This window comes from Sminthopsis crassicaudata, chromosome 3 (assembly GCF_048593235.1).
Source record: "Sminthopsis crassicaudata isolate SCR6 chromosome 3, ASM4859323v1, whole genome shotgun sequence".
In the NCBI taxonomy this organism is placed as follows: Eukaryota; Metazoa; Chordata; class Mammalia; order Dasyuromorphia; family Dasyuridae; genus Sminthopsis; species Sminthopsis crassicaudata.
Genome location: NC_133619.1, coordinates 77,419,936 through 77,441,523, shown reverse-complemented (window position 1 = coordinate 77,441,523; position 21,588 = coordinate 77,419,936). Strand labels below are relative to the sequence as shown.

The window sequence follows — 21,588 nt, the reverse complement described above, 5'->3', positions numbered from 1 at the left end:
TAATCAACATCAACCAACCATAATTCCAGAGGACCAGGATGAAGTATGTGAATCATCAATTGATAACTTGATAGATCCAGGAAGCAGAATAAGACATATTTATTATAGATATGGACAATATGGTATTTTTTTTTTGTTTGACCAAGCATAATTCTGATAGTATTTTTGGTTTTATTTTTTCCTTTCCTTTTTCCTTTCCTATAATTGAGAAATTATAGGAAGATAAAACAAATGCTTCTTGTGCTGCTACTACTGTGTTTATTCTGAAATGACTATTTAATACAGAACTCCAGTGATTTCCTTAAAAGGAGGAAAGAATAGAAAATTAATTCTTATGGCTATCATAAATAATAATAATGATAGGTGATATTTATGTAAAACCCATTTAAAACAGTATATAATCCTAATCTCAAGTTCAATCACTGAATAATGAAAAACACAATACAAATAGGTTGCTGCTTCCAGCACACATTGAATTCTAATTAGAGGATACGTTGAAAACAATGTCTGGTGAACGGAAGAGCTTTATTAGTGCATGGTTCCCCCTTCACCATTCCACTACATGGTGCTGGTTCCACCTCCCTCAATTGAACCCGGTTTGTGCTAAGGGAAGAAAAAAAGAGAGGAAGTGATTTCATGAAAAAAAAAAAAAAGTTAAGCATTTCAATAAAATGTTACTATAAAATATAAACTGTATTATTAATACAGATACTTATATTACATGTAATTCACTAATGTTTATTATACCAGGTTTTTAATTATAAACTATCATTTCAATTTTGTGCCAAAATATGTAAATAATTTCACCTGAATTATTTGTTAAATGTATTTGTCAATAAATAAGTAGAAGAATGAAAGTATCTTAATATCAACTTATAATCATATACTTTATTTAAATTTAATCACATACCTTAAATTTCATATATTCAAGACTATCTCTACAATTACTAATTTAATAATTGCTTATACAACTCAATCTCATCACAAAAAATTCATTATAAAATTATGTAGTTATTCCACAGGATCTAATAAGCAGTTACTGAAATTGTTGAAATGTAATCTATAGATTTTCTTCAGTGAGTACAATTATCACCTCTAAAAACTACATGTATCACTAATAATTACAGAAATGCAAATTAAAATAATCTCACAACCATTATTTTATTATTTTAGTTATAAAACTCCAATTTTTGGCTCAAATGGGGGAAAATTTTAGGAATTTTAAAAAACATTCAATTTAGTATGTTAAAAGCACACAGTGGCCTATATATAAGAAAACAACGGGAAACACACAATCAAATAATTCTTTCATATGCATACATACAACAAGATTCTAAAAAACAAAGCAAAGCAATTTATATAAAGTGGCTTCAAAGATATTCTCTATATTGCTATATTTAAATAAGAATTTTATTTATATTCTTTAAAATGATGTTCTTATAACTATACTGTAAAATCTACTAAGTAGAACAATAATATAAGTTAAAAAAAAAACAATGTTTTCAATGAATTTTCAAAGAATTGCTTTTCATGTATAAAATTTTACTTTAAGAGAGTTTTGTAGAGACTGAATAAAGTTAGTTAGTTGTAAGACAATAAATTTGTAACAGGTGTTAATATATTTTCCACATATCACCACAAAGGCTAAAAATAATTTTTTTCAGTGTTTTGGATAACCAATTACAAATGATCAAACTGTTAATAAGTAGTAACTACACAGCAAAATGTCTGTGAAACATCAAATTTTGTGTGAGGTTTGTTTTTTTATTTTGCTCCTTTAATGGAAAAATTACCTTAAAATGTGTATCTGGTTAAAGTGTTAACTCCAGGAAAAATAAAGTTATGTTATGCAGAAATGTGATCAGCTGTAATTCACTCTTTTTATTAGAGTATACATCTCCTGGATATCAGTTACAGTAACAAATACACAACCAAAACAAAGGTAAAGACAGCAATGCTCCTACAGAACTGAATATGGCATCTTTGCACTAACCTGGTTCCAGTGCATGCAGCTTTTCGGAGTTCCTGTATCACTTGCCCAGCACATTCTGGTTCTCTACTGGCCGCCTGCAGCAAGGCTTTTCGAAATGTATGCCGACATTTCTTCTGACGAGATTCTGCCCGCTCCAGGCGGCAGAGGTGCTTATATTTCTGCTGAAAGTAAGTGCAAAGTTGGGTCACCCTGGAACTCCTGCTGTCTGTATCATCATCATCTGACCTAGAAAGATAAAGAAGAGGAAAAGAAAAAAAAAAGTAACTTTATCAAGCTTTCTACTCATTTTATGTAAGTAAAATTAGGATAATAGAGAAACAAATTTTCTAAGTATACAATGTGCATTAACACCCATCTATCATAACAAGGCTAAAGAGAATTCCACTAAATAGGAATAAAAACCCAGCTTTTCATAAAGGAATCAGACAGTGTAAGACACTTTAATATGCCTTCTGAATTTTAAGATGCTTAACCTTCTTAGTACATCATAATTAGAGACTGAACCAATACATCATAGCATCGTCTTTGACATATTTGTTAAGGAACTTTGGGAAAAGAAAGAAATCCATATCTTTACCTTTGCTTACTGTAAATGTCTCAGTAAAAGACATGCCTTTAAATCAAGCAACAGTTATGAGGAAGCACTCAGCATAATTTCATGAGAGAAAGGTCACAACACAAAAATACTTTGAATTTTAGCAGCAGAATATCAGAGTTGACCTTTTTCAGATATCTGACACTGTTTTTTGTTTTTTTTTTTCCTTTTTCTGAGGCTGGAGTTAAGTGACTTGCCCAGGGTCACATAGCTAGGAAGTGTTAAGTGTCTGAAACCAGATTTGAACTTGGGTCCTCCTGAATTCAGGGCTGGTGCTCTATCCACTGAGCCACCTAGCTGCCCCCTGACACTCTTTTTTTTGATACTATATTCAACTCCTCCCCCTCTTCAATATAAAAGTAGCAATCTCTGAGCTGATATTTTACTGCACTTATTCTGACAAATACTTAGTCTTCGTGAATTATCAACTGACTTCTGTTGTGATGAAAGAGAGAGCAAGACTACAAAACAATTTCAATTCCTAAGTTTTATTGGATTTATGGAAAGAAATGGTCAACAAGCTAGGAAGGCATGGGGAAGTTGTTCTCTGTGTCATGGAAAGGGACTGTCCACATAGATAATCTATACTATAAAACTACAGAGATAGCACTCTAGAATCACATAGGATCCCAGAATCTAGTATTTCAAAGATCTTTGTAACCTATGGCACTAACTTCTCACTTTGAAGAATTCTGAAGCCTCATATGTTCTTATGCAATTATAATTCAGTTTTCTCTTTCCATCTAGAACTAAAAGCCATGTATTTTCTTTCTTTTGTGATACCACCTTGCCTAGAACAGCACAATATACTACTACTAATTTTTTGATGATTAAAGTAGAATGTCAATGCTTTCAAAAGTTTTTCATAGCCTCTTAGTACACACAGACAAATCAAAGAATCCACTTTATTCTTTCAGTCATTCAGTAAAAATGTACTGAATGACTATTTTGCTATTTGTGATAGGTGCTAATAAAGAAATATAGAACAAGTTTACTTCCCTCAAGTAACTTACAATCTTTGGGAAGAAGCATGTATTTTTGGATGCATGCATGTAAGTGTATACCAATATACATTTTAAAAATTTAAATATTTACATAGGTGTATATATGTGAAGATACACACACACATATTTGAAAATACACACCATATTGTTAAGAAGGAAAAGTGGCACAACTGATAAGTGTTAAAGGAAGTCAAAGATAAGACGTTACTGCTGCAGTCTGAAGTAATCTTAATGGTTTCTTGAAGAATGATTATTAAGGAAGTGAAAAAGGGCATTTTTGGAGGAAATACAGCAGAGTACAGTGAAAGACCACAGAACAGGTGGTCAGTTCCACTTCTGCCATTGATTAAATTGATGACCTGGCCAAGTTGCTTAGCTTTTTAGCTTACAAAATGATGCAACTGAACAGAGATCCCTTATATCTCTAGATAGTTATAAGCAATAATGGTTCAAAGGACAGAAAGAATGGAAGATGAAGAAAAGGCAAAGAAGATTATGGCCTTGAACTAGGACAACTCAGCAAATGGTCATATAATGGCTAGGAAGTCTGTAAGGAAGAGCTGAATTTCCAAGAGGGAGATGAAGACATTGGTTTTTAAGGCGATGATGGAAAAATAAGAAGCTGGAATGTGGCTAAGAGTTCAGAGCCAGAATTGGTCATTTGAGACGCATCAGCAGAGATGATATTTTGTAAAGAATAGATATTTTGTAAATGACTAGGAAAGTCAGGTACAATGAAGGGATATAGTTTCCTATAGTAAAATATTTTTTAAACTAAGTAGGGAGTAGGTTACTTGAAAAGCAAAGGGGGAGAAAATGGCTGAAGAGGATGTTTACAGAATTGGTCAAAGAGCAGAGATATATAGATACTACATTCACCATTCTAAAAATAAACTGTGTGAAATACATGATAAAGAAAATTATCCCTGTCATATTCCCTTCAGATAACTTAAAAAGTCTAGGGGAAGAAACATGAAAATGCAAAGCATATATCCATAAATTTTTAAAAATAACAAAAAAAAAAAAAAGTAATTAGTGCCGCAAAGTAGTTATGAATCTACCAAAGTCAAGTTCTTTCCTTGTTTCTATAAAGCAGGGGTTCTCAAACTACAGCCCGAGGGCCAGATGCGACATGCTGAGGACATTTATGTAGCCTACTAGGTTATGGAAAGTGGGCTCAGGGGTGGAGACAGAGTGTGAGCTTTTGTTTTTACTATAGTTGGGCCCTCCCACAGTCTGAGGGACAGTGAACTGGCCCCCTATTTTAAAAGTTTGAGGACCACTGCTATAAAGTATAAATCTCGGTTTACAAATCTCCTGACAAATCACCATACTCCTACATCACCCCACTGACAAAAAACCTTAGATATATGATCCACTAGAGTCGTTTAGTATTTCTGGATTATCCCTAGAAGATAGCAGACCAGAGCAAATCCCACTGAAAGCTTTCCCTTCATATATGCATAAAAAGTTAAAATAAATCACAAAAGCAAAACTGATGCAGTTTGGAAAAGTTCCTACAGTAATGTTTGTCTGAAGTACAGGACGGGATGTGGCAGACCAGAAACATTTGTCTAGGGACTGGGGAAAAAGAGAAGAGACAAAGAGTTTTAGGAAGTGATTAGCTAGATGATTAGCTAACTGTAACTAATAGCCTCCAGTTTTTCAAATTTTGCCACAAGTTTTTTCAGTAAGGGGATAACTAAGTCAGTAGTAATATATAATTTTATAGAGTTGATTGAACTACTGAGGGAGTCCCTCAGATAGTGGGGGTTGGACTCAGTTCAGATCCTCAGGACCTGAAAATCTTGCCAAAGGATCCCACAATCTAGTGTTTGAAAGTCCTTCATAGCTCACTGGTCCAACCCCCAATTTTACAACTAAGGAAACAGGACAGGAGTCAGCCTGAAAAGCATTTACTCAAAACAGAGGATTATGGGTATGACCCAAATCTGCCAAGATATAGAATAATGAAAACCACCCAGATCTGGGGACTGGAAGGCTAATGCCAATTCAGATCTGGGCTGCCACTGAGTGATCTCAAGTAAGTTGCTTTCCCTCTCAGGATTTCAGTGATCTTGCCTGTAAAAATGGAGATAGGAGAGGATAGGAACCAGAAAGATGCTAAGGTTCCTTCCAATTCTAGAGTTATGATCAGTATATAAACCTTAAGAAGTACACAGGAATGTTTTCTCCACAAAAGTACTGACTCTCAAGCTTTCCAGTGGTGCTGAGACCACCTTGGGATCCTCAAGGCTCTGTCAGTGAAATACAAATTATGTTAGGTTCTACTAAAGTGGAAAAGCTTTGAGTAGGATCTCTAGGGCAGATCATGTTAACTCTCCATGGCTGATAAGTAAAAAGAAGTTCATTAGGAGAGTCAGGATATCTATCCTTATGAAGAATTTTAGAAACAATGACAAAATCACATAAAAAGAGGAGGCATGAAGGGACTGTATTTTACATGGATTAAGGAAGTATTCACAAGGATGAAATCAGAGACTCATCAGTGTAAAAATAAGTATAGATATATAAGTAAAGGCCACCTTGTAATCCTATTTTTGAGATTTTTATCTTTAAATATAGCTAATGATCTTTATAATAGAATTCTTTTTGCCTTTTCAACTACAATTCAAAATGAAACATGTTATCCCTTTAGAGTAGGGTTGTATACTCCCAAAATTGAGATTAAAAAACAAAAAGTTGGTAAAACACTGACTGTCCACGGCATTTCCTTATCCAGATATACCCTTCAAATGAATAAATAAATAACAATAACAACAACAACAAAAGCTCAGAAAAAATCCCTTAGAAAACCTAATATCTGATGAAAACTACAAACATAAGTTTTTGTAGTGCTTGAAGATCTATTATAACATTAATTTTCTATAAATAACATATAGTCAAAGATAGCATTCCCATACAAACTACTACAAAGAAGGAAGGAAAAGTAAAACTGCAACAATTAGAGATTTACCAAAAGAAATCCCTTAAGTTTTAGAATTACCTTATGCCTTCCTATTCTAACCAGGAAGGAGCTTATTGAAGTATGATGACAAGCACATTCTCCCAAGAAATCTTTTACAAACCACATTTTTTCCCCCAGTGTTAATTATCCCACATCCTCAGAAGGTCAAGTTTCACTTTTACATAATGACTGTTAGCTAACAAATTAACTCTAAGGGAATCAACTGTCTATACAAGCAGAAAGCATTCTGGGAATATAGCATTACTTCTACAGTAGCCTGCTTTTTAGGCCACTAACCCTATTTCAACTTAAGCCTTTGAAGAAAATAAGATGACATTTAAAACTTTCTTTTTTTTTTCCCCCTGAGGCTGGGGTTAAGTGACTTGCCCAGGGTCACACAGCTAGGAAGTGTTAGTGTCTGAGACCACATTTGAACTTGAGGCCTCCTGAATTCAGGGCTGGTGCTTTATCCACTGCGCCACCTAGCTACCCCCGACATTTAAAACTTTACTTAAATTTTCATCCACTATTTTTCTTACCTCAAAAAGGTTTAAATATATATCTTAAAGACAGGATTTATATTCCCTATAACACAACAATGATATTCACTCTATGTGATCTAAGTAAAGATATCCATAAGGAGATGGGTATATTCTATTAGAGCAGATGTTACTAAAATAAATACAGCTTGGTGCATGGGACTGATGGGATGAAGTATTTCTCAATATTGAGTCACATGTTCCCAGGATGAGACCTTGGGGAGATCATTTACTCTCTGGAGGAATGAGCTTTGAACCTGAGATACAGGAAGTTGCAGGAAGTGACATGACCTGTGGGAGGCAGCCAGCATTGGTGATCATTGGTCAAGGATGGTTGGAAGCAGGTCAGGTTCCAGGAGCACATTTCGGGAGTCCGAAATAGCTCCCAGGTGTGTGTCTGGGCCTCTCTCTGCAGGATTAAATACATGTTTTCTCTTTGTCCCTGATGATGTCTCTGATTAGTTACTTGGATTGGGAAGGGGGTCTTGCACCTGACCCGTCCCACACATTGTTATGTGGAAATTACAGGTTCAAAAAAGAATTTTAGGAATATACTTTTAACGCCCTCTGTCCTAAAACGTCTAGCTATCAAGAATAGCTTAACTTTGATGAAAACACCTGTTGTAAATTCTTTAATAGGAACAGGGCAAAGAAAATAGAAAGACATGGAAGAAAAAGTTAAATAGAGATATCTTTTATACCTCTAGTTAGAAAAGTTCTTAAACAAAAAAATGATAAAATCACAAAAGATAAAGGACAATTTCAATTACACAAATTTAAAAGCTTTTACATGAATATAATTAATGCTATGGAAAACTCAAATGCAGTAGAGAGGAAATCTTTGCATCAATATCTCTACTTAAGATCTGACATATCTTAGATATATAGGGATTTAACATAAATATGTATTAGAAAGGTCAATTCCCAAGAAGGTACTCTAGTAGCATATTGGTAGGTAGGAGAATTGGTCCAATCATTCTAGAAAATAATTTAAAATTATGTAAATTTTCAAAAAACTAAAAATAAAATTTCCACAGCCTTTGACTCAGATATATATATATATCACTGCTAGTCAATGTCAAAAAACAGAAAGAAAAGTTCCATGCATACCTACTATTGAAGAAAGACCAGCTCACAAGAAGAGCTTTTTTGTTAATGTCCTAACATTTCCATCCATCCCAGCACTTTTTGAAGCATTCAAAGACCAGAAACAAAGCAGGTGCCCATTGACTGAGAAACAGCCAAAGGAATGTATATGTATATATGTATATGAATATAACAGATTAAATTGCTGTAAGAAATGATGAATATAACAAAAAGAGAAAAGTATGCAAAGATTTAAATGAATTGATGCAAAGTAAAATAAACAGAACCTAAAATAATATTACAAAGATATAAATGGAAAGACCATGGGGGATGAGTGGTAAGGAAATGGTCACAAAATTATAAAGACTAAAGTTTAATTGTAAATAAAAAGCTATTAATTTAAAAAAGAATTTTTAAAAATCTCCATAACCTTTTACTAATATTATCTCATTTGGTTCTTACAATAACCTTCAGGGAATATATTAGGGTTATCATTTTACAGTTGAGGAACCTAAGGTAGAGAGAGGTGAAATGACTTGCACAGAGTCACATAGTTGGAAAGTATCTAATAAACTTTGATCTCAGGTCTTTCCTGACTTCAGGCCTGATGTTTGATCCTCCATACTAGTTGTCCTTTATGCTTATGATAATAATAACTAATAATTCTCATGAGTTAAGTAATGTGATTGACTTCTATTTCTCTGCTTCTACTACTATGCTTCTTTACTTCAGTAAAGTTAGAATGCTTTTATTAAGCAAATCAACTTTCTTGCTTGTCAGATTGTTCTTGCAATGTGAAAGACTAAAAATTCAGGGAAACATACTCCAACATTAGGATTTGGTTTTGCCATAGGGTTTGTGATACAAGGGGCAAAAAATGTGATTTTTACTAATGCTGTCATCTAATATGATTAAGCCTTTTGCTTAATCTGACCATTGAGTCAATAAATAAATTATAAAAATATTGTATTTGGAAATGCATAAAACTGAGAAATAGTTTTCATTTGAGGAATAGTTCTACAAACTGTGGTGTATGAATGTCTTGGAATGCTATCGTGTAAGAAACTGCAAATGTGCAGAATTTGGAGAAACACTATTCCTACACCTGGGAGCTAGGGATCACTTCACAAGAAGAATATTGCAGGTAACATCATGGTTATCTCTACAATATGTCATCATCTCCACTTCCTCCACACCTGAATCTTGGAACCATGGAACCACCCAGGGTTCTGATAAGCCATCTTTGACTATATTTTGCCAAGATCCAGGATTCCAACACACATTTAGGACATCTCCAAACCACACCATTATTGTACACAAAGTTCTCACTCTCTTTTTGTATTATTGTTCCCCATTAGAATATAAGCTTTTTGAGGGTTAAGATTGCCTTGCTTGCTTGCTTGCCTTTATCTCCCCAGTTCTAGTATATTGACTGGCATATAAGCATCTAGAAAATGTATTATCCATCTATTGGATTTTTAGGTTTTTTAATCTCTTTTTTATTCTTTGTTATAAGGGGTGGTAAGGCAAATGCCTTGGGAAGAGTGGGTGACCAAAAAAATACTGATAAAAATATATTTTTTGAAAAAGCAACAATAAAAAAAAGGAAAAATTGTTTTTTGCTGTACTATGATGGATCTGTGATCTAATCAATGTCAATACCTTTTAAGCACTGGTATAGACAATCAAGAAGACCAGGATTCAAATCCTACCTCGAATATTTATTTACTAGCTGTGTGAGCTTGGAGCAACTCAAAACTATCTTAGTCTGTTACCTATTTTACATAATGGGAATAATAAAACCCACTTTACAGGGTATTTGAGGTCAAATAAGGTGATATATGTATATACACACATAAAATTGATAATATCTATCTAATAGATATGCTTTATATCTGTGCTAAAAGAAATGTTGACATTAATTAGATCATAGATCCACCAAAGAAGGCATCTTTCTTTATTATATTTTCCTTTAAAATCAGACTTCATTAAAAAGACCCTTTTCCTTGTCAAGATTGACCCCTCTTATTTCATGCTTCTTTGATCCCATTTCCTCCCAAATTTTCTAAACAATAGCTTCCAGTATTATCACTCTCTTTTTTCTTATGTTAAGGCTCCTTCAAGCAATCTACAAATACACCCATTCTTCTACTCCCATATCTCTACTCTTCTCAGCTAAAAAACTTGAGAAACTTGAGAAAGCACACTAGATGTCTCACCTCCCTCTATTCTCATTTTCTCCTAAACTCTCACTATTCAATTCAAATTAACTTTTTCCAAACTTGGCAATGCTCCCTTTAGTTTTGTTATTTTTTTTATAATAAATTATTTATTTTAGTTCTGAATTTAAACATTAAAGAAAACAGATAATTTATTTCTATGTACAGAGTAGAAAGGGGAAAAGGATTATATATCAAACTCTAGATCTCTATTATATAGGTTATTTAAAAATTCTATATTGAATTTGAACACTAGTCCTGAAGTCAGGAGGACCTGAGTTCAAATCTGGTCTCAGACACTTAACACTCCCTAGATGTGTGACCCTGGGCAAGTCACTTAACCCCCATTGCCTTAGCAAAAAAAAAAAAAAAAAAAAAAAAAAAAAAAAAAATTCTATATTGAATTCAACCTGCAGCTTTCAAAGTTACTTGCCTAATTCTTTCTGAAGTCCCATATATTTTTTTCTTTGGATTAAAAAAGGTGCCAAAATGACCCTTCCTCATTCTCTAAATTTTTATTTTGCATTCTATCTTTGATCCTCAACTTACTTCTTTTCCCCATAATAGGAAAATGAAAATTCTTATAATATACATAGTTAACAAAACAAATTTTCACATTAGCCATGTCCAAAATATAGGTGTCTTTTTCTACATTTTAAGTCTATCATCTTTTTGTCAAGAGGTGGGTAGCATACTTCATCATCAGTCTTCTGAACTCATTCATGATTAGTCATTTCTTTGGTTAGAAGACTTAAATCTTAAAAGTTGTTTGTCTTTACAATGTTCTTGCTATTATATAAGTTGTTCTGGGTTTGTTCATTTTATTATTTCAGTTTATAATAACATGCAAAGATTTCTCCAAACTTACTTTTTGGCAATTTCTTACTGTACAATAATATTCCATTACAATACAATAACACACCACTAAATTCATATGCCATTTATTTAGTTATTTGTTTAGTCATTTCTCAAATGAGATATCTCTTAGATTCAGATCTTTTTCACTACAGTTTTCATAAATATTTTCATAAATATCTTAGATTTCAGATGTTTGCTTCCACAAACATTTCTATAAATATTTTCAAAAGTATGGATCCTTTTCCTCTTTCTTTGAATTATTTCGATGACAGAACTAGTAGTGGTATTGCTGGATCAAAAAGCATGCAGTTTGGTGACTTTTGGAGAATAGCTTGAAAGTGCTTTCCAGAATGGTTAGATCAATTCACAGCCCAACAGCATATTAGGGTGTCTCTTTACTGCAGCCTTTTCAACAGCTGTCACTTTCTTTTTTGTCAACTTTGACAATCTGATGAATGTGAGATGGCATCTCAAAGTTAATATAATTTTCATTTCTTTATTAGTGATTTGGAATATTTTTACATGTTGTTGACCTTGGATTTTTTCGTTGGAAAACTGTTTGCTCCTATCCTTTAATAAACTTACAAATCTGAAAGTTTCTTATACATCCCTCTTAGATATACAACCTGAATCAGAGAAACTTGCTGCAAAGATTTGCAGCATCTTTTCCCTTTTGATATTAACTGTGTTAGGATTACCAGGTAAGAACTCAGGTTGTCTGGACAGTGACAAGGTGAGTCTGGATTGGGGAAGGACAAGAGCTGGAGGAGATTCAGAGATTCAGAGCCAGGATTCAGGAAGAAGAAGAGGCTGGCTGGAGGCTCCAGAAGCCTCCCAAGAAACCTGCTCATAGAGGAAAAGATTATACAGAAAAGAAATCTCCTCCCAGAGAAGGATTACAACTGAGAGACAATCAGAACATTACAAAGACCCAAATTTAAAGTGCTTGTTATAAAATATTCTACTCTTCCAACTTGGGAGACACTCATTCTTCCTGCTCTGGGGAATTCTTTTTTCCTTTCTCAAAATCCCCACAAAGTTCACATTTAGGGGTGCTGTAATTGGTAGGAATATCACTCCCTTTCTTTTAGGACAGCTGCTGGGTCAGTTCATTGCTGGACTACTGCTTAGGGACAGCATCACACTAAGCTTGACAGCTGACAATGGATTCTGTAACCAACTTCTGTTACTTTGATTCTGATAGTTCTTCTGACCTTTTAAAGAATTCAAGATAGGAACTTGGTTCCATTTATGGTTCTGAGTCCCCTTTGACCAGGAAAGAAGAAATAACAGAGATGGATGAAATAGTAGTATAATGTAGGTCACGCGGTGACCTCTCTTCCTATCCAGATGTTTACATCAGTTCTTGCCTGGATCACTACCAACAGGAGAGAGATTTTGTTTATTCCAGACTTTTGCATGCCTTCTCAAGTCCAGCTCAGCAGCCAATTAAAAGGCTTTTTTCATTACTGAGTAAGTCAGAAAACCACAATTACCTGTGCAAACTCTGAATCAAAAAAGGAAAGGGACTCTCAATTATGTATTTTCAGAAGCAATCTCACTCAGCCTCCATACATATTAACATCAGATAGAGAATACTAAGCATGTTCCAAAGATTTGGCCCTCATTGGCTTCTCCTCCTAGAATTCCTAAGGTGTAAACTCCCTTTAAAGGCCCAAACCAAAGGTCTGAGCCAGAGAACTGTCAAGTCAACCTGAGTTCTCACCTTGTCACTGTCCAGACAACCTGAATTCTTACCTGGTAATCCTAACATAACTGCATTTTTTTGTTTGCACAAAACATTTTATTTTTATCTCACTGAAATTATACATTTTATCTCTTGTGATCTTCTCTTCTTTTAACTATAAATTTAAAGGGCAACTTCTTCCTCAAGCCTCCAATTTGTTTATGAATTCTCATTTTATGTATAAGTTATGTATCCATTTAGAATCTATCTTAATAGCTAGCATTTATATAGCACTTTTAGGTTTGCAAAACACTTTGCATGGGATCTCATTTGATTTCCCCAATGACCTATGAGGTAGGTGTTACTGAAGAGGGAACTGAGGCTGAATGAAGCCAAGTGACTTGCCCAGGATCACAAAACTAATAAGAATCTGAAATTAGTAAGAAATCCAGATTTTTATAACTGAGGTTCATCATTCTATATTCACTGGCCCACCTATATGGTTGGCATCTTATTCTTTGTTAAGAGATATTTGGTGTATGCCTAATTTTTGTCAGACAATCCACATTCCTATTTTCATAGCAGTTTTGGTTATTCAATGAATTTTTATTTTAATGGTTGTGGCCTCTAGGTTTGCTGTGTATTTTTTGTATTTATTTACTTCTTGATTTTTTAATTAGTACTAAGTTATTCTGATGATTATTGCTTCATAGAACAATCTGAGATTTGGTGCTATTAGACCTTCTTCCCAAGGTTCTTTTAATTTAATGACATTTTCTCAATTCTCTTTCTCTTTGATCTTCTTGTATCTTTTGTCATTATTGATCAATCTCTTCTCCTGGACAGAAATTTATTAAGTATTTACTATATCCCAAACAATGCATAAATATTAGGGCTATAAAGAAAAAGAGTACCTGAGAGCTCACAATCTAATGAAGGAGACAACAGACAAACATGCATAAATAAGCTATAAAAAAGCTAAATTTGGGATACTCTCAGAGAGAAAAACACTAGTAGTAAAGGAGAATCTCATAACTACTTCTTCTGAGTTCCTCCTCTCCATCCAACTGGTTCTTCTCTGTTTCCTTTGCTGGCTTATTTACTCTCCTGTCTCAAATCACCAACTGCCTTTTGCAGATCTTGAACTGGATATTACACAGTCATCTCAAACTCAACCTATCCAAAACAGAACTCGTTATTCTATACTAGCCTCTTCTCTCTCCCATCTATTCTCTTTTATTTGTTAAGAGTGCTACCATTCTCCCAAGCACTGAGGATCATAATAACTTCAATTATGTCATCACCCAAGGAGCTACTGCCTATGCCCATGAGATTATCTCCCTTCTGTTCTCTTTATATAGTTCATGTATAACCTACTTTTCACCCCTTTTAGAATATGAGCTTCTTGAGGTTAGGGAATTTTTTTTTTTTTTTTTTTTTGCCTTTCTTTGTATCCCTAGCATTTAGCCCAGTGCCTGACACATAATAAATGATTAATGAATGCTCTTTTGGTTGAATCAAATATATATAATGTATTCAAAGCCCTTTTTACCACCATAAATTACTATATAAACATGAATTGCTTTTCTGCTAAAGATCAATAATTTTCTAAGGGAAGCCATCTCTACAATCTGACTGCTATGATTAAGGTATCATGCTTCAGTATCTTATGTCCTACAATGCAGTCAAGATTAGAAGGGAAACCAAAAGCTGGAAAACAATTTTTACAGCCAGTTTCTGATAAAGGCCTCATTTCTAAAATACATAAAGAGCTGAGCCAAATTTATAAGAATACAAAGCCATTCCTCAACTGATAAATAGTCAAAGGGTATGTACAAGTAGTTTTCAGTTGAAGAAATTCAAGCCATCTATGGTAATCTAAAAAAATGCTCTAAATCACTACTGTTTAGAGAAATGCAAATTAAAACAATTCTGAGGTATCACCTCCCACTTATCAGATTGGCTAAAATGACAGAAAAAGATGATAAATGTTGGAGGGATGTGGGAAAATTGGGGCACTAATGCATTGTTGGTAGAGTTGTGAAACGATCCAATCATTTTGGAGAGCAATTTGGGACCATACTCAAAGAGCTATAAAATTATGCATACCTTTTTTGATCTAGCAATGCAATGGCAATGGATTCATATCCTAAAGAGATAATAAAGGGGGAGTGGAAGAACCACGTGTGCAAAAATGTTTATAACAGTTCTTTTTGAAGTAGCAAGTTGTTAGAAATTGAGTAGATGCCCATCAGTTGGGGAATGGCTGAATAAGTTATAGTACATTGATGTAAGAAATAATGAGCAGGCTGATTTCAGAAAAACTTACATGAACTGATGCTAAGTGAAGTGAGAAAAATCAGGAGAACACTGTACATAGTAACAGCAACACTGTGTGATGATCAACTATGGCATACTTGGCTCTTCTCAGCAATGCAGTAATTCAAGGTTAATTGCAATAGACTTGGGATGGAAAATGCCATCCACATCCAGAGAAAGAATTATGGAGTCTGAATACAGAACGAAGCATAGTTTTTGTTTTGTTTTGTTTTGTTTTTACCTTTTTTGTTGTTAATTTCTTATGGTTTTTCCCTTTTGTTCTGACTTTTTTTTCCCCCAACATGAATCATATGGAAATATGTTTAAAAGTGATTGTACACATGTATAACTTAAGTTAGATTGCTTGCTGTCTTGGGAAGGGGGAATGGAATTGGAAAAAAAATTTGGAATTTACAAAAATGAATGTTGACAACCATCTACTTGTAATTGGAAAAAATAATATACCGTTAAAATAAAATTTAAAAATTTAATTTATCTCTAGCTTAGCTACTAGACTTCTTACCTGAACTGTCTTGGGCTCTTTAGATTTAATGAATCAAAAAGTAAATTTGAAATTTAAAGTGATGTAGCAGCTAAAATACTAACTTCAAGTTAGAAGACTTGTGTTCAAATCCCATCTCTGATAGGGCAAAGATTTGTGACTATAGGTAAGTAAATTTCTCTGACCCCAGTTTACTCACCTGTAAAAGAATCTCTAAGGTCCCTTACAATTCTAGATTTATGATCTACAAATACTATTCAAAACCTGCTCCTTCTTCCAACTTCCCCAATTATATAACGGACACTTGCCTGCTCCTGGTTAGTTTGACTAACTCCTCTCACACATCACAGTCCTTGGTACTGTCCAGTAACTCACCAAGACTTTCTGAGACAATCTGTACATCTACAAACAGCATTTATCCCTATTGTCTTCTTCACATTTTCTCTGTGACTATTCTAATCCAAATCCCCATTACTTTTCATCTTGACAATTGCAAAGTCCTCCTAAGAAATCTTTCTGCTTCCATTCTTAGCCCAAGTATATATCTCATCCAGATTGATCAAATAGCACTACAAGAAGCACTGAATCTGGAATCAGATGCTTATTAGTTGTTATATCCTTAGTTATTTACTTAATAATTTCTACTTCCATCAGTTTCTTCATATGTAAAATGGGGATAATAACAGCCACTATCTCCCAGAGTTGTTGTAAGGATCAAATGAGATAATATTTGTAAAGCCCTTACTTAGCTCAGGGCCTGGCACACAGTTAGCACTGTATAAATAGTAGCCTGGACAAGAATCAGGAAAACCTGAGATCAAATCAGCCTCTGATACTGTGGAAAAGTTATTTACCCCCGTTTGCCTCCATTTTCTTATCTGTAAAATGGAGATAATCAGAGCACCTCTTTTTTTTGTTGTTGTGAGAATCAAATGAAATAATAATGTAAAGCTTCCTAGTGCAGTACCCAGGACATTACAAAAATGCTAACAATTATTATTGTTATTGACATCTCCATTGACATCCACTATCTACATAAGAGGAGTGTATAAAACTTCACAGTTCATTTTTTCTCACAATCTTTCACATCTAATTCCACCAGGCAGCAGTGACAAAAGAACCTCTTCAAGAGCCTCCGGAAGGAACTGATATTATTCAAAGATTGATATTATTAGAAATTTTTTTTCCTTTTGAATATTCACTTGCTCTGCTTGGACAAGTTAGGTAAAACTTTTTAGAACTTACCTTAAATTTTAAGGTAAAATGGGTGTTACACCCCTATGAACTATTCTAACCTGGTAGCTCCCCTTAGAGCTACTCTTAATGCCCGTCCGTCGACGGCACGGCTAGGCCACGCTTACCCTTCTTCGGGCACCAACCCGGATCCCATAGAGACAGACCACCATTAGGTAGGGGTGAAGCGAAAGAGAACTTTATTCTGAGATAGCACATATTTATACCCCACTGATGATATGGGGGAAGGGGGAGGTCCTCTAGGAACCTGGCATAATGGGATTGGCCCAAGAAGGAGGGAGGAGTGTGAGGCTTTGAGAGCACTAAGGAGGGAGGCGTGGTACCTGGAATCAGACACAGCCTCATGGGGCTGTGCCCCACCTCCACGTAGGACTCGCCTGCGCCTCAGAACCTCTCATCCCTCAGGTCCTCCCACATGCCTTGAAACTGCATTTCTTGCTTCTAGAGGATTTTTAATCCTTATAATGGGTATCTCAGAGGAAATCTTCCAAAAATAAAAACAGTTTCCTTTACCTTAGCTACATGGCTTATAAACATGTGCTACTGTTTACAACATTGAGAGAGAGAGAGAGAGAGAGAGAGAGAGAGAGAGAGAGAGAGAGAGAGAGAGAGAGAGAAAGCTACATCATTACTATTGGCAAAACATTTCAAAGTGCATTCTCTGCTGATGGATCAACAAGTATTATCTCTCCACAAGGAGTGAAATATAACTCATAAATTGTGACCACTCAATTTTTCATATTTAATGCACAATTCCTTTTGATCCATAAATTTTTTATTTTTTTAAAAATTAGGTTTTGGATATTGGATCCATTTTCTTCCCTGGAGGAGGAAGCTTCACTCAGCTTCACATGGTAAAGAATTTTTTATTGTAAACCTCTATCTTATTGCCTTTTGGAATATTGTATTCCAAAATCTCTCATTTTAAGGAGAAGCTATTGGGTCTTATGTGATCCTGAAAATTCCATGGAATTTGAACTGCTTATATCTGGATGCTTGCAGGATATATATATATATATATATATAAATTTTTTTTTGATGTGGAAGCTCTGATTTTGGCTTTAACATTCCTGGGAATTTTCCTTTTAGGGAGCTTTTCAGAAGGTGATAGGTGAAATCTTTCTATTTTTATTTTGTCCTCTGGTTAAAAAAAAAAAAAAAACTCAAAAATTTTCATTTCTGAAATGTAATGTCAAGGCTTTTAAAAGTCAATTGTTTTCAGAGAGTCTCATCTTTTCACTTTGAGCTATCCCAAGTCAATTGTTTCTAACATCAGTTATCTTATATTTTCTCCTATTTTTTTTCAATCTTTAGCCTACACAAGGATAGTAGCAGTGGGAATTTAATTTAACGGGCATTTATATTATACTTATTCAAGAACAAAGACATTGTACTAAATGCTAAGAATACAAGAACAAAACAGTCCCTTCCCCACAAGAAGTTTTAGCATTTTCCCGAGTAGAGACAAGTTATCCATGGATAAGTAAATACTAAGTAGATACAAAATAAACAAAATGATGGGGAGGGCATTGGTTAGAATATTCACAAGAAGGAAAGATCAGGAGAGAAGTTATACAGAAGGTAGTAAGTAGTTGAAGACAATATTAAAAGGAGCCAGAGAATCCAGAGTCAGACATGAAAAGGAAAAGCATTTCAGGAAGGGAAACAACATGTACATGGATACAAATTTGAGACAGAAAGCATATCCTGAAGGAACAGAGGATTTGTGAGGGCAAGGACTGCTAAGCACTTAATAACTAATAGTTGTTTGATTTAGAAAAATCATGTTTTATAACAAGAACAGCAATGCAGGTTTGCATCCTATATATTGTAGACTGAAGAGAAGTACAGCGAGGTTTTGATAAAGTAGTTGCATTATTTGAATTTATACTACATATTTCCACTAAGAGAATCAACTACCATATTTTGCATATGTAACCATTTTATGGGATTCCTAATTTGTATTAACTGGGACCTAACTGTAATGTGAATTGTCTTTAAAAAAAAAAAAAATAGATTGGGTCATACTGTAAAGATCCAAAAAAAGAATTTTATCATAGTGGCAATTAGGAGTCAGTGAGCCAGGCTAAAATGACATAATGAGATCTATACTCTAACTTGATAGCTATAAAGAAGATGGGTGGAGAAGGGAAAGGAGAAAGTTATTATCACAATAATCCTGGTAAGAGGTAATGAAGGCATGAAGTTAGGATGGTGGTCAAATGAGTGAAGAAAGGACAGATGTGGGATATATTGCAGGAAAAGACTTAATAACTAAATGAATATGAGTAGGTGGTTGATTAGGAAGAGAGAAGAATTAAAGGATTTTCAACTTAAGAGAAAGGAAAGGTGGTGGGATTCTCTACAGAAATAGGAAAAATGAGAAGAGGGATGGATTTAGGGAGAAGATAATATCTTCTGCTTTGGATATAATGTGTTTGAGATGAACATGAGTCATACAGATGAAAAATGTCTAGTAGAAGTTGGTGATGCAGAACTAGTGTAAAGGAGAAAAATTAAAAGCTGTCTTCATAGAAGTGATAAATGAATCTTGAGGAGTTGAGGTGCATAAAAAAAAGGGCTAGCAAAAGATAATGACAAAGAGGTTAGACTAAAATCAGTAAAGAGTGATGGGGAGTGATGTGCAAAAATGTTTGTAACAGCTCTTTTTGAGGTAGGTAGTAAAGAATTGGAAAAGGAATAAATGTTTATTAATTGGAAAATGGGTGACCAAGTTGTGGAATATGAATGTTATGGGCCAGAACTTGAAACAAGGTGCTTAGTTCACACCTTTAAAGGAGTTTACACATTAGTTCACACCTTAAGAGAGCATATGTAAGGAGGTGATTCACAAGTAGGGCAGAAATATAAACAAGAAGCTCTCAGGGCTAGAGCCACAAGCCCACAGGAACCCAGAAGCCCACTCTTGGACTTCTGGGAGATTCACAAGTCAGAAGCCCACAATCCCACTCTCGAAGGTGAAGCCAATCATTCCAACTTCCACCTTTGTGCTGGCTGGAGACATTCAGAAAGAGCTCTCGGAACCAAGGAGAGAGATGGGCCTCTAAGAAAGCTAACCAGGCTCCAGGAAAAGATTCAAGACTCTGAAGGAGAAAATAAAGGATCTGGACTTTAACTCCTGGCTGCATTTGGGATTATTGAACTGAACTGAAACTAAGGCTGCCTCCAGAAGCTCCCCAAGAAATCTGTTCCCAGAAAATGATTATAATTTAGAGAACATTACATATGAAAGTAATGAAATATTATTGTTCTATAAAAAATGATGAACAAGATGATTATAGAAAGGCCTGGAAAGATTTATATGATCTGATGCTGAGCAAAAGAAGAACCAGGAATACAGTGTTCACAATAACTACAAGAATGTGCAATGATCAACTATGAAAGGTTAAGTTCTTTTCCAGTAGTTCAGTGATCTAAAACAATCCCAATAGATTTTGGACAGAAAATGCTATCTGCAACCAGAAAAAGAACTAAGGAGATTGAATGCAAATCAACACATGCTATGTTCACTTCTTTTTTCTGTTTTTTTCCCTTTTGTGCTCTGATTTTTCTCTCCCAACATAATTAATAAAATAATGTATATAAAAGATAAAAAATTTAAAAAGAGTGGCATAGCAAAAACCAAAAGAAGAGAGAATATCCAGGAGAAGGGAACAATCAACATTATAGCAAACTATAGAGATATTCAAAGATGAGGAGTGAAAAAGAGATAGTAGATTTAGCAATTAAAAGAAGACTAGTAATTTTGAAGAGAACAATGGGTGATGGGAAGGAATTAGAAAATCAGTGATGAATTGGAGAAAACAAAATTATTTCTTTTTTTTTGGAGGCTAGGGTTAAGTGACTTGCCCAGGGTCACACAGCTAGGAAGTGTTAAGTGTCTGAGACCAGATTTGAACTCGGGTCTTCCTGAATTCAAGGCTGGTGCTCTATCCACTGCGCCACCTAGCTGCCCTGGGAAAACAAAATTAGATGTTATTTTCCAGTATTTTTATTATAAAAGGAAAAGAAAATACAGAATTATAACCTGAAGGATTGATATAGTTAAGCGAAATTGACCAGGAAGATTTCAAGTATAGAGAAGGTCTTGTCATAGCTGTCCAACAGAAAAGCCAGTGAAAAGTGATTAAAAATTAGAGAGATCATATAATCAAAGAGAAATTGATAAAGAATGCAAATACTGAATATTTCAAAAGTTGCTGTGAACTTTTAACCTACTAAAACTTGGAACTGAAAAGATTTGGGGGACATAATATGTAAGGGCTGCCCTTAACAAGAATGGCCACCCCTTCTTTTAGACTAGAGCAAAGCAGAAAATGTAGGTGATGAAAGTACTGGAGACAGGAAGATAAGAAAGGAGAGCTCATAATGTAGATGTGAGTAACCCTGGATTGAGTTTTGGAATAGGGCAAACAGTCTTAGAATAAGGACAAGAGACTTGAGAATTTAAGATATAATAAGTTGAACTGGGATCAACTAGAAATTTGTTACCTAATCTCAATTGGGTCCTTACTGTATCAAAGCAATCATTCTACTAATTTTG

At 34.5% G+C, this 21,588-nt stretch overlaps 1 protein-coding gene across 6 annotated transcripts in view; it reads right to left on the bottom strand.

The window, feature by feature from the left end:
- The window catches only part of INO80D (INO80 complex subunit D), a 74,469-nt gene that overhangs the window by 16,610 nt on the left and 36,271 nt on the right, over positions 1 to 21,588 (bottom strand). For all 6 annotated transcript variants that reach the window (XM_074298941.1, XM_074298940.1, XM_074298946.1 and 3 more), the window contains 2 exons: positions 1,994 to 2,218; positions 494 to 603 (listed from right to left, as the gene is read on the bottom strand). In XM_074298941.1, the coding sequence (XP_074155042.1) occupies positions 494 to 603; positions 1,994 to 2,218 (335 nt within the window). The remainder of the gene's footprint in view (positions 1 to 493; positions 604 to 1,993; positions 2,219 to 21,588) is intronic.